The 12,641-nt window shown below is 60.2% G+C and overlaps 1 protein-coding gene across 1 annotated transcript; it reads right to left on the minus strand.

Annotated features, from left to right (window-relative positions):
• Positions 1-8,744: 8,744 nt before the first annotated feature.
• On the minus strand, positions 8,745-11,869 carry SPEGNB (SPEG neighbor). Its single transcript, XM_038422839.1, has 4 exons — positions 11,748-11,869; positions 10,931-11,238; positions 9,514-9,655; positions 8,745-8,883 (listed from the first exon to the last, which is right to left on the minus strand). The coding sequence occupies exons 1-4, from the start codon at positions 11,867-11,869 to the stop codon at positions 8,745-8,747; spliced, it is 711 nt and encodes a 236-aa protein (XP_038278767.1).
• Between the last annotated feature and the right edge of the window lie 772 nt (positions 11,870-12,641).

The following is a 12,641-nucleotide window of genomic DNA, read 5'->3' on the forward strand; positions in this document are numbered from 1 at the left end:
GGCCTGCCGGGAGTTGTAGTTCCGGGGGTGGGGTCAGATTCGTGGGGCAGCAGGGGCGGGGCACACAGCCGGGGGTGGGGGTGGGGTCAGATCCGTGGGGCAGCGGAGGCGGGGCACACAGCCGGGGGTGGGGGTGGGGTCAGATCCGTGGGGCAGAGGGCGGGGCACACAGCCGGGAGTGGGGGTGGGGTCAGATCCGTGGGGCAGCAGAGGCGGGGCACACAGCCGGGGGTGGGGGTGGGGTCAGATCCGTGGGGCAGCGGAGGCGGGGCACACAGCCGGGGGTGGGGGTGGGGTCAGATCCGTGGGGCAGAGGGCGGGGCACACAGCCGGGGGTGGGGTTGGGGTCAGATCCATGGTGCGGGGGAGCGGGGCACACAGCCAGGGGTGGGGGTGGGGTCAGATCCGTGGGGCAGCAGGGGCGGGGCACACAGCCGGGGGTGGGGGTGGGGTTAGATCCGTGGGGCAGCAGGGGCGGGGCACACAGCCGGGGGGGGGGTGGGGTCAGATCCGTGGGGCAGCAGAGGCGGGGCACACAGCCAGGGGTGGGGGTGGGGTCAGATCCGTGGGGCAGCAGGGGCGGGGCACACAGCCGGGGGTGGGGGTGGGGTCAGATCCGTGGGGCAGCAGGGGCGGGGCACACAGCCGGGGGTGGGGTTGGGGTCAGATCCATGGTGCGAGGGGGCGGGGCACACAGCCGGGGGTGGGGGTGGGGTCAGATCCGTGGGGCAGCGGAGGCGGGGCACACAGCCGGGGGTGGGGGTGGGGTCAGATCCGTGGGGCAGAGGGCGGGGCACACAGCCAGGGGTGGGGGTGGGGTCAGATCCGTGGGGCAGAGGGCGGGGCACACAGCCGGGGCGCGGGGGAGTTGGGTCAGATCCGCGGGGTGGGCGCTGTGACTCGGGCACCCCCAGGGCTCTGCTGGGAGCCCAGCGCACAGGTGGGGGGCCAGGCCAAAGGGCATCAGAAGAGGGGCTCCCCATGGCCCCCTGCCCTGGGGCCCTGCAGGGACTCGGTCCCAGGACAGCTGGACGCAGCCGTGAGCCCTAGGCCCTGGAGGCGCCGTTGCCCCATGGGAGCCGGGCGGGACAGGCCTGAGCCCCGGCCGTACCCTGCAGCCCCACGGCCAGCACCGGGCTCCCGGCAGCCGGGGCAGAAGCGTCCTGAGCGTGTGACATTGCGAGGGGCTGGCAGGCTCCGAGCCAGCGGCAGGGCCAGGCCTCCGGCCACTGCACCTGTCAGCAGCGCGGCCGCAGGGACCCAAACAAGCCCTGATATGGTCAGGCAGGGCTATTAATACCCGTGACGACGGCAGGCTGCTGGCAGCCCCATGGGTGGGGGGCCAGGGGCCGGGGGGCCACGCAGCCGCCCAGGGGGCAGTGTTGGGCAGGGAATCCGCAGCCCCTCAGCGTGGGAACCAAAGGGAATCCGAGCCGCGGGACAGGGGCGCGTCTCCCTGGGGAGAGGGGGCTGGGCCCGCGCTGGACGGGTGCACGGGGGGGGGGAGTCTCGCTCGCTCCCGAGGCCGAACTCCTTTCCGACAGGCAGCCTCCAGCCTGGTCTCTGGGATCGGCTGCAGGGACCCGCTCAGGACCCCACCCCGTCACCAGGGTCAAGGATTCGGCCCGGGCTGCACGGCCCGCAGGGGCACCAGGATCTGTGCGAGCAGGGGAGACGCACGGGGGACTGGCTGCAAACCTGCTGGTGACACCAGGAGCCAGGGCAAATCCACGACCACGGACCCTCGGACGTGACAGCTCCAGGGCGGAGGAGCAGGGGATGGAGTCCCTAAGGGAGGGACAGGAGGCGGAGTGGGGGGACCTGCCTCAAGAAGTCCCCTGCCCCATTGCTTAGAGGCGGGGGGTGGGTCACTGAGAGCATGAATCTAGCAAGTTTCCAGGAGGCCTGGACGGGTCTAAGGAGAAAGGGACCAACCAGAGTGAATGCAAGGGGGGGGGCACTCCCTGGGGGCAGATTACCCCACACCTGCCTGATGTGTGACATAGTGCAGTGCCCCACCCACGTGTACTGCCCTGTCCTGCCAGAGCACACCCCTGTGTCAGGTTGGACCCCTTGGGAAGCTACCTGATGTGTTGAGATACCCCCGAGTCTACCTGTTCTGCCAGCCTGGGCCCCCGTTAACCTGTCTTGCTGAGCCAGGCTCTGAAAACCTTGTACACACACAGGCGAGGCCACCCCCAGCTGCAGATCAGCTCTGGGAAGACTCAGCTTAAGAGACTTGCTCCAGTACTCAGATGTCCCCTCCCTTGGAGTGCAGACCCACAGATCTATTACGAAATTTGCCCATTCCCTTTATCTTCCCCCGTCCCCAGTTAGAAATGACAAACTGGGTTTAATATTAAACAAATTTTATTAACTCTAAAAGGCAGATTTTAAGTGGTAAAAGGGTAAAAAAACAGAACAAAGCAGATAACTAACAAATGAAACCAAACACGCAAACTAAGCTAGTCTCACTAAAGAAATTGGTTACAAACAGTATTTCTCCCCCTAGACGTTGTTGCAGGCAGGTTGCAAAGATTCAATATAGATCCAATATGTGGAATGACCCAGCCACTCCCAGTCTCTATTCAAACCCAAGTAAATGGTATCTAATATGCAAACTAGATACCATTAAGTTGGGTTTGAATAGAGACTGGGTCATTACACATATTGAATCTATTTCCCTAAATTAAGTATCTTCACGCCTTCTTGTCAACTGTCTAAATGGGCCATCTTGATTATCAGGACAAAAGTTTTTTTCTCCTTCTGATAATAGCTCATCTTAATTAATTAGCCTCTTATAGTTTGTATGGCAATTTCCACCTTCTCTGTATGTATATACCTATCTTCTTACCATATGTTCCATTCTATGCATCCGATGAAGTGAGCTGTAGCTCACAAAAGCTCATGCTCAAATAAATTTGTTAGTCTCTAAGGTGCCACAAGTCCTCCTTTTCTTTTTAGTTGAAATACAGATACATAGTCAATGTTCCTAACTTCAGATTCAGAAATGATAGAGGCAAACCCATTGGATAATCACAGTCAGTGGATCGCAGCCTTTCCAATGAGATCTCACAGGAGCCATCTGGCATAAAGTACATCTCAGTTATGTTGTATTCATATCATAAACATATTTCATGAATAATATGGAATGACACGTCACAACCCCATCGACCCACTAGAATGTGACCCCCTGCCCCAACCGAACACTCCCCACCACACCCAAACATACCCCCCACCCTGCCAGAATGCATCCCACTGACCCACCAGAACACATCTCCCTGCCCCAACAAACACCCCACCCCTCCCTGCCAGAACACACCACCCCAGAAGCCAAACCACATGACCCATACGGGAACTCCTTGCCAAAGGGTGTTGTGAAGGCCAAGACTATAACAGGGTTCAAAAAGGAGCTAGATAGATTCCTGGAGGACAGGTCCAGCAATGGCTACTAGCCAGGATGGGCAGGGACGGTGTCCCTAGCCCCTGTTTGCCAGAAGCTGGGAAAGGGGGCCAGGGGATGGATCACTGGGTGATTCCCTGTTCCATCCATTGCCTCTGGGGCACCTGGCCCTGGCCGCTGTGGGCAGACAGGACACGGGGCTGGATGGACCTTTGCTCTGACCTAGTCTGGCCGCTCTGATGTTCTTATAATTGTCACTCCGGGTACCCCCCATCCCAGCACTGGCGTCATTATCCCGTAGGTGGCACAGAGCCCTGTGTCCCCAGCTACTGTTCCACTTAGGAGGAATCCTGCCAAGCTAATGTAGGACACACAGTGAGAGCCCCCAGTCCAAGCTCTGCCCCGTCAGGCTCTGCCAGCTCCCCCCAGCAGCAGAACCCCCAGCGCCAGCTATGCTCCAGTCTGTTCAGCATTACCGGGCCTTCCCCCGGCCCGTGTCTCCTTGGCAGAGCTGGGCCCTGGAGCAGCCCTGCCGGGGAGACGAAAACAAACTCTACCCAGCTCGTTACAGGCAGGGGCATGGCCCTGGCAGGGGAGTGGCCGGTGGCAGGGGAGTGGCCGGTGGCTGGGGACTGGCCCTGGCTGGGGGAGCTGACGCAGCAGACTCAGGTCATTGCTGGAGTTGGAATTTGTTGCCGGATTCCCTGGTTTCATGCTGGCTGCTTTATCCCACTCTGGGGCACACGGGCCAGTCTACTGCGTCTCAGCTGTTTCAGCCAGAGCCGTGCAAGACCACTGGGGTGGACGCTGCACTTGCCTCCGGTCTCTTGTCCTCCAAATTCCCCCAGCCACTGGTCCCCCAGCCTCACCTCGTCACGCTTACTTCTGCACCCCTACCTCCCCTGCACACACGTTCCCCAAATCACCCCTCCTCCCCATACCCCTTTGTGCATGTGGACCGCTGCCATCTAATCCCCTCCTTCCAGAACCCCCAGGCAAGGAGTTCCACAGGTTGATGGTGCGTTGTGTGAAGAAATACTTCCTTGTGTTTGTTTTAAACCGCCTGCCTATTCATTTCATTGGGTGACCCCCTGGTTCTTGTGTTATGTGAAGAGGTAAATAACACTTCCCGATTCCCTCTCTCCTCACTATTCATGATTTATAGACCTCTGTCATATCGCCCCTTAGTCTGCTCTTTTCTTAGCTGAACGGTCCCAGTCTTTGTAATCTCTCCTCGTACAGAAGCCGTTCCACATCCCTAATCATTTCTGTTGCCCTTCTCTGAACCTTTTCCAATTCTAGTATCTCTTCTTCTGAGATGGGACGACCAGAACTGTACACAGTATTCAAGGATATATATAGTGGCATTATAATGTCACTGCTTCTGACGGGCTGCGGGAAATACGTTTCTGTAGTGTTACCAGCTTTGCCCCTTATTTGGGGTATGTTCATTTATTAGGGTTACTCTTTGGCAGCGGGGGGGAAGGGTCTGTAATTCCATCAATGTACTGCTTGTGTCACTTGTGTTCTCCCATGGAGCTCTGCTTCTCCCTGCTGCAAGTCCCCTCCCAATGGAGCTTCCTGCAGGACCGAGGTTCCCCAGGGCTGGGTTCCTCCAGCCCCAGAATCAGACGAACACACCCATATTAACAGAGCATGTCCGAGAGGACCAGGTCAATCAGCACTTCCAAGCTGACCCCTTATATGTCCCTGGGCTCAGCAGGCTGGGTCGAGCAGCACCTCCAAGCTGCCACCGTCCTATGCCCCTGGACTCACCACGTCCCTATCCCCACTTTCACGTTTCCATTGTTCTGGTCATAACCCACTCGATGAGCAAACCCCACAGGATTTTTGGGCGCTGAAGGGATCTTTAGCTTAGGTACAAGGAGTGTTGCTGCAGAGCGAATGGGGAAGCCAAAAAACACTCATGGGGGGGAAGAGGGAGAGGGGCGGGGGAGAGAGAGAGAAGCAACCAGCTTAATCATTAAAGTTATTTATTGCCAGGTAATGAGGGGAGCCAAACAAACAACACAGTGATAATATTAAATCTAACTTATAACTGATCACACCAGTCAGGGTCAGAAGGCTACACCTAGAGAGAGAGCGAGCTGGGTTCTCACCACTCCGTGAAGCTTGAATCGATCAGGGGTCCCGGGTGGTGGTGGTAGCTGAGGGTCCGGAGTGCTGGAGTCAGGCAGAGCCCCCAGCACAATCACTCAGGAGACGATGAAGTCCCCATGGGACAGATGCAGATTTTGGATCCAGGCATCAGAGCACTTACTGGAGCATGGGTAGGAGATTTTGTAGAGAAACAACAGTGGTTCAAGGGAGACACTAGATTTGTTTATGTGTAAACAAGGGAGAATACCAAGGTTGTTTTGTTCAGGCTAGACATGGGAGCTGATCATCCCTGGCTTTGGGCAGTGTGCCTTGGAGGGAGCTCACAATGCAATTAGGGAACTTCACTATTTTGGATACCAGTCAAGGATTTATTACTAGAATTGGTGTGATAACTGCTGAGCTGGGTGTGTGCAGGCGTGGGTTCATTAAAGTCTGGAGCAGAGATCCCCCCTCATGCAGGGCTTCCCTGCTTTCCTGGTCCCAGAGTTCCCTGCAGGTCTTGCCTTGGAATCTCTGGTCTCTGCTCTGTCTGCTAATGGAGATGCCTCCTTGTCCCATCCTCCATGCAAATGAGGCTAGGGGAGTTTCCTTAATTCTGTCACCCTTGTCCCAGGGGTTGAGCTGTGTCTCCCATGGCCTTTTCATTGCTTTCTGTAAGTCTTTCTTCTGATCCATTTTGGTTCAAGCAGAGGCTGGGGTTGGGGGGGCAGGTCTTTTGTGAGTCAGACAGGCTGGGTGCTGTGCCCTGGTTCCCCAAGTTCACAGAGCTGACATTGAACAGTACTGTAGTTTAAATGGATTACTCAGAGTTCTGTATTAATACACCTAGTAAGGAATCTATTTGTCTAAATACATTTCCTGAATCTATTTTTGTTCTCTGTATTGTTACAGACATACTTGCTGACAGGTATTTTGAAATGAATTACCAAAATAATTGAAATTGGTGTATTATACTGTGTGATTTTGACAAATAAAATATGCAGAATTTTGCAGAATTTTAAAATATTGTGCGCAGAATTTTTAATTTTTGGCGCAGTAGCAGCGTATAGAGTGGGGTCTTGTCTGAACACTAATTATGCCCTGGTAATTAATATCCTTGTGAACTGTCTGTATTAATGCTCTGTGAGGCACTGGGGAGCCTCACTGACCCATGGCTGCCTAGGCAGGGGGCCGGGACTGCTCTCTACCTGGCTCCTAGGGCAAAGAAACATGGTGGAATCAACCAAAGGAATCCCTATTGACACAGAAACCGTACAGGGGATGGGCGGCCCCCGGGCTGGGATTTTGTTTTTGTGTGTGTTTGCGCGCGCGCGGGTGCGCGCGCACTTACTCCTATGTCTGCTTTGTTAATACATTTATTTCATTTTTCTGTGAGCCAGCTCAGTGCCGTGTGTGAAGGGCCAGGTGTTTTCAGCCCAGGGAAGTTACTGAGTTGTGATGTGCTTTTGTGTCTCTAAGGGAACAAGGGTATTTCTCTGTGCTGCCCGGGAGGGGCTGAACATTGCAGAACTCCCAGGTTTGAGAAAGCTGGGGACAGGGAGTGTGTTGGGGTCACTCTGCGGGCAGTCACCCAGGCTGGTGGGAGCCAGAATGGGGCTGAGGACAAGCTGCTGGCCAACGGCTGGAGCTACACACAGTCACTCCGGCTGTGCCCTGCGTGCTGGAAGCCTGGTTGTGAGCGTCCTGGGGGGGAGCTACAACAGCAAAGTCTTGTGAGGCAGCCGGGGTCACAGGGTAGGTGGTGACGCCCCCACTCCCTCATCTGAATGGCACCGCGATTGGACTGTGACCAGGCCACCAAACAAACTGAGGTCTTGGCCCAAAATGTTCCAGATGCCCTAGTCACTGGGCACTTATCAGGATCCCCAAATGCAAATGAGCCCCAGTGGTCCCAGATTGACCATGAATTGATTGACGAACCCAGTGATGAGTTGCAAAGGCGATTTTGGGAGAAGAGCTCCAAGTTATCAGCAATTTACCCCACCAGCTCTCCGGATGTCTTGGAACCGGACTCGCTGCAGGCTTTGAGTGACTCGCTTGGATTAGATATTGGGAAGGGGCCTTTCCTGCCTTTGCGCCCGTCATGGGGGGCAGAGATTCCAGTGACACCCGAACAGCCACTATCACAGCAGCCTGCATGTGCCCCACGGGGCTGGAGCTGGCACTGAGCCAATGGCCATGCCCATAGGCCACGCAGCTCATTGCGGGGGCAGGGGCCAAGCTCGGCTGCTGTTCAACTCAAGAGGGAGCACGGGGGGGGGGCTGCAGCGGCTCCATCGGCCTGGAGGCTCCTGTTCCGACTGGGAACGAAGCGACGCCCTCTGGCTCGGCAGCTCCCCCACATACATTCAGTGAGAGACCCCCACAGCTGACCCAGGAGCTGCTGCGGGACCCTCAGTAGGGGCACTCTCCCCACTGAGTGACCACTGATCCCAGCATGGCCAAGGTGTCATCGGGCTGATTATAGTGAACCCGAAGTCATCAGATCCCCGTCAGGTTGCAGCCCAAGGGCCCTGGTCCAGCCAACCCTGAGCATTACCCTGCAGCTCACTGAAATCCTGCTCCAGGTTCACTGGGATGCAGGTTTCCGCTTCCCTTCCTGTCTTAAACCATGTCATGCTCTTGATAAACAGTTGCTATTCCCCACCCCAGAGATGGCTGCATCTCAGCGCTGGAGGAGGGTCCCTGCCCAATCAGCAGCTCATTCCCAGCTCACAGGGAGCTGCATGGGCAGCGGACAGGTCCCAGTAGCCGCGTGGTGGGGAGAGGCTGGGCTGGTGTGACCGGGGCAGGATTCGGTTGGGTTCACTGACAATTGAGAGGTGGAACATGCCAGGGTGGGGCAGGATAAGCCAGGGGACCATGGGGTGCGGGTGGGGCAGGGCGCGTTGGCCCCCCCTCCCCTGTCATTAGAGCTACCAAGCAGGGAGCAGAGACGTGTCACCAAACAGCAGCAGCCCCTTTATTCAGCCCAGCAGCGAGCGGAGCTGAGTCCGGTGCAGCCTGGAGCCCGCGGAGGGGACGAGCCAGAGCCCAGGGCCCCACCCCCACCCTCCTTGCCCCAGATCCGGGGCCATTTAACAGCCGGCCCATGTCCCAGGGAGAGGACAGTCTCCCTCCGGGGTCTCTGCTGGCAGGGGCAGGGTCCGTGCCAGAGGGCTGAGCCCCGGGTGCGGGAGGCGCTGGGGGGTCTGGTGGCAGTGACGTGAGGGCTGTGGGCTCAGAGCACGTCCAGGCGGGCGAAGGACTCGTCTGTGCCCAGGCTGTTCTCCACGAAGACCTCGTACTTTCCGGCGTCGCTCGCGGCCACCCGCTTGATGGTGAGAGTGGTTGAGTTGCTGCCGATGTCGTAGAATACCCTGGGGAGACGGGCCAGCAGCGTGGGGACAGGTAAGTGCCAGAGACCCGGGCCCTGCGACCTAGCCCGAGCCCCCTGGAGCTGCACCCATGATGGGCGCCCACGCCGTAGACCCTCACCCTGGCTGGGGACCCAGCCCGATCCCCCCAGAGCTGCACCCATGATGGGCGCCCACGCTGGAGACCCACACCCTGGCTGGGGACCCAGCCCGACCCCCCTGGAGCTGCACCCATGGTGGGCGCCCACGCCGGAGACCCTCACCCTGGCTGGGGACCCAGCCCGATCCCCCCAGAGCTGCACCCATGATGGGCGCCCACGCTGGAGACCCACACCCTGGCTGGGGACCCAGCCCGACCCCCCTGGAGCTGCACCCATGGTGGGCGCCCATGCCGGAGACCCACACCCTGGCTGGGGACCCAGCCCGATCCCCCTGGAGCTGCACCCATGATGGGCGCCCACGCCGAAGACCCATACCCTGGCTGGGGACCCAGCCTGACCCCCCGGAGCTGCACCTGTGCAGGGTGAACATGCCAAAGCCGAGTCCCCCACGTCTGAGACCTGGCCTGATCCCCCAGACAGCTGGCCCAGGGTCCTGTCAGTGCAACTCTCCTCCCCCGTGGGTCCCCCTCACCTGTCGTCCTCCTCAATGTCCTCCCCATCCTTGGCCCAGCCCACGTCGGGTGCCGGCTCGCCGCTGATGTGCGCCATCAGGGTGACCGTGGCGCCTTTCTTCACCTTGGTGCTCTCCGGCCCCTTCTCAATCTTGGCAGGGACTGGGGGGGGAGTGGCACCATTAGGCAGGGGAGGGGCGCCTGAGCTGAGCCCCCCGCCCAGCAGCCAAGGAATGGGCAGGGCCCCCAGGCCACAACCAGCCTGGGCTGTGCTATAGCAAATCCCTGGGGCAGGAGAGGTGCAAGGGGTACTGGGGGACATAGAATGGGGGGTCCCGGGGGCCACAGAAAGGTGCAGGTGCAGGGGGGTGCAGAACGAGGGGTCCCAGGAGCACAGAAAGAGGTGAGTATGGGAAAGGTGCAGGGGGTCCTGGGGGCACAGAACAGGGGTTCTGGGGGCCACAGAACAGGGACAAGTGCAGGAGAGGTACAGGGGAACCTGGGGAGCACGGAACAGGGGGTCCCAGGGCACAGAACAGGGGCTGGTGCAGGGGGTCCTGGGGCACAGAACAGGGGTCTCGGGGCAGGAGAGGTGCAAGGGGTCCTGGGGCACAGAACAGGGGGTTCCAGGGGCACAGAACAGGGGCAGGTGCAGGAGAGGTGCAGGGGGTCCCGGGGCACAGAACAGGGGGTCCCAGGGGCACAGAACAGGGGCAGGTGCAGGGGGTCCCAGGGCACAGAACAGGGGCTGGGAAGGGGGTCCTGGGGCACAGAACAGGGGTTCTGGGGCATGGAACAGGGGTCCCGGGGCAGCAGAGGTGCAGGGGGTCCTGGGGCACAGAACAGGGGGTCCTGGGGCACAGAACAGTGGCTGGTGCAGGGGGTCCCAGGGCAAAGAACAGGGGCCAGTGCAGGAGAGATGCAGGGGGTTCCGGGGCACAGAACAGGGAGTCCCAGGGACATAGAACAGGGGGTCCCCAGGGGCCCAGAACCAGGGTCCTGGGGGCCCAGAACCAGGGCTGGTGGGAGAGGTGCAGAAGGTCCCGGGGCACAGAACCAGGATCCCGGGGGCACAGAACCGGGGGTCGCAGAAGCACAGAACTGGGGTCCCAGGGGCACAGAACCAGGGTCGTATTGGAAACCTGGGAAGTGGGCGGGCGCAAGCCCACCCACTGCTAAAGGCTCCTCCCCCAGCCTAGCGGGAGGGACCACTGGACTCAGGGACCAACTGATTCCGGGGGACAACTAATGAAAAACAGGGATCGGAGTGAAGGTCAAAGGTTCAAAATGAGGATACCGGATGGGACACCAAGAGAGAAGCAGAGAACAGAACCGGGGTCCCGGGGACACAGAACAGGGGTCCCAGGGCAAAGACCCGGGGTCCCGGGGGCACAGAACCGGGGTCCCGGGGCACAGAACCGGGGTCCCGGGGTGTACCTTCCACCAGGATGCGGGCGGAGTCGAAGCACTCCCCGAAGGTGTTCTTCACGGCGATGGTGTAGCGGCCCAGGTCGGCCAGCTCGCCATCCCGCACCACCAGCGCCACGATGTTGGGGTCCTCAAAGATGTAGCGGTACTTGGGCCCATCCTTCAGCTCCTTCCCGTCCTTGGACCAGCGGATGAAGGGGTCGGGGAAGGCGCTGATCCGGCACTCCAGCCGGGCGGCGCTGCCCTCGATCAGCACCACGTCCTTCAGCTCCTGCAGCACCCGCGGGGGGCCCTTCTCCTTCAGCTCCTTGCGGGACCTGGCGGGAGGTGCTCACATGGGTCCCGCTGGCCCCACCTGTCCCCCCAAACCCCACCCGAGTCCTCTGTGCCCCCTGCCCTCCACTCCCAGCTACCCCCCAGCCCCCTGTTCCACCCCACCCTCCAGTCCTCCCAAACCCCCCCAGAGCCTCCCATGCCTCCCCAACCTCCACTCTCCCACGGCCCCCCCAGGCCCTCTGTGGTCCATTTGCCATCCACTCTCCCAGAGCCCCCCGCACCCACCTTGCCCTCCACTCTGCCTTGCGCTCCCCAGGGTCTCCCCATGGTCGACTTGCCCACTAGCCCTCCTCCAGCCCCCCAGGTCCCCCATGGTTCCCTTGCCCTCCACTCCCCACCATCAGCCCTAGGGCTCCCCAGCAGCCCCCTCCATTCTCACCCTGTGCCCCCTCAGACCTGCCCAAGCCAGTGGTGCCCAGGGGTGGCTGCAGTCCCGGGCACAGGCTCCATGTCACAGCTGGGACTCTCTCCACCCCCCGCCGCCCCTCACCTGTGTCCCCGGTAGGAGGCCTGGATGCGGATGGCCGCGTTCTGCACCTGCGGGTCATTAATGTCCAGGGTGCAGCCGGGGGGCGGCTGGGCCAGCGCCTTCTTGGGGGCTGGTTTCGACATCTGCTGAGGGAGAGACGGCTGGGTGCCCGAGCAGGACCCCCCCAGGGACCCCCTTCCCTGAGGCATCCCCAGAACCCCCAGGGACCCCCTTCCCCAGAACTCCCACAGGGACCCCCAGAACCCCCCAGGGATTCCCTTCCCTCAGGCACACCCTCAACCCACCAAGGGACCCCAGAACCCCCCAGGGACCCTGTCACAGAGTGTGGGGGAATGAGGGCCCTGCACCCCCCTCTTCCTGCAATTCTCCGTGACTCTCAGCCAGCCAGTAAAACAGAAGGTTTATTAGATGACAGGAACAGGGTCTAACACAGAGCTTGTAGGAGCAGAGAACAGGACCCCTCCGCCAGGTCCATTTTGGGGGGCAGGGAGCTTAGACCCCAGCCCTGGGGCTTCCCCCGTTTCCCCAGCCAGCTCCATACTGAAACCCCCTCCAGCCGTCTCCCCCCAGCCTCTCACCTGGCTCCTCCTCCAGCCTTTGTCCAGCTTCCCAGGCAGAAGGTGTCAACGGGCCCCAACCCCCCACCCCGGGCTCAGGTCATCTGCTCAGGTATTGTCCCTCCAGTGAAGCCCCCCCGATATCCCCTCACCAATGCAGACAGTCCCCATAAACCTCCCCTGCAATATTCCCCCGTCAATCCACCCCCCTCCCTACTCCGTCACAGACCCCCTTCCCCAGAACCCCCCCAGGGACTCGCAAAACCCACCAAGGGATCCCAGAACTCCCCCAGGGACCCCCAGAACCCTCCAGGGATTCCCTTCCCTCAGGCACACC

The sequence above is a fragment of the Dermochelys coriacea genome, chromosome 11, assembly GCF_009764565.3.
Source record: "Dermochelys coriacea isolate rDerCor1 chromosome 11, rDerCor1.pri.v4, whole genome shotgun sequence".
NCBI classification, from domain to species: Eukaryota; Metazoa; Chordata; order Testudines; family Dermochelyidae; genus Dermochelys; species Dermochelys coriacea.

Excerpts from the sequence above, each read along its gene's own strand:
- SPEGNB (XM_038422839.1), bottom strand. The coding sequence starts at position 11,869 with ATGTCGAAACCAGCCCCCAAGAAGGCGCTGGCCCAGCCGCCCCCCGGC. Across the intron at positions 11,239-11,747 it reads GCCTCCTACCGGGGACACAG|GTCCCGCAAGGAGCTGAAGG; the intron begins GTGAGGGGCGGC and ends ACCTCCCGCCAG. Across the intron at positions 8,884-9,513 it reads GACATTGAGGAGGACGACAG|GGTATTCTACGACATCGGCA; the intron begins GTGAGGGGGACC and ends CCGTCTCCCCAG.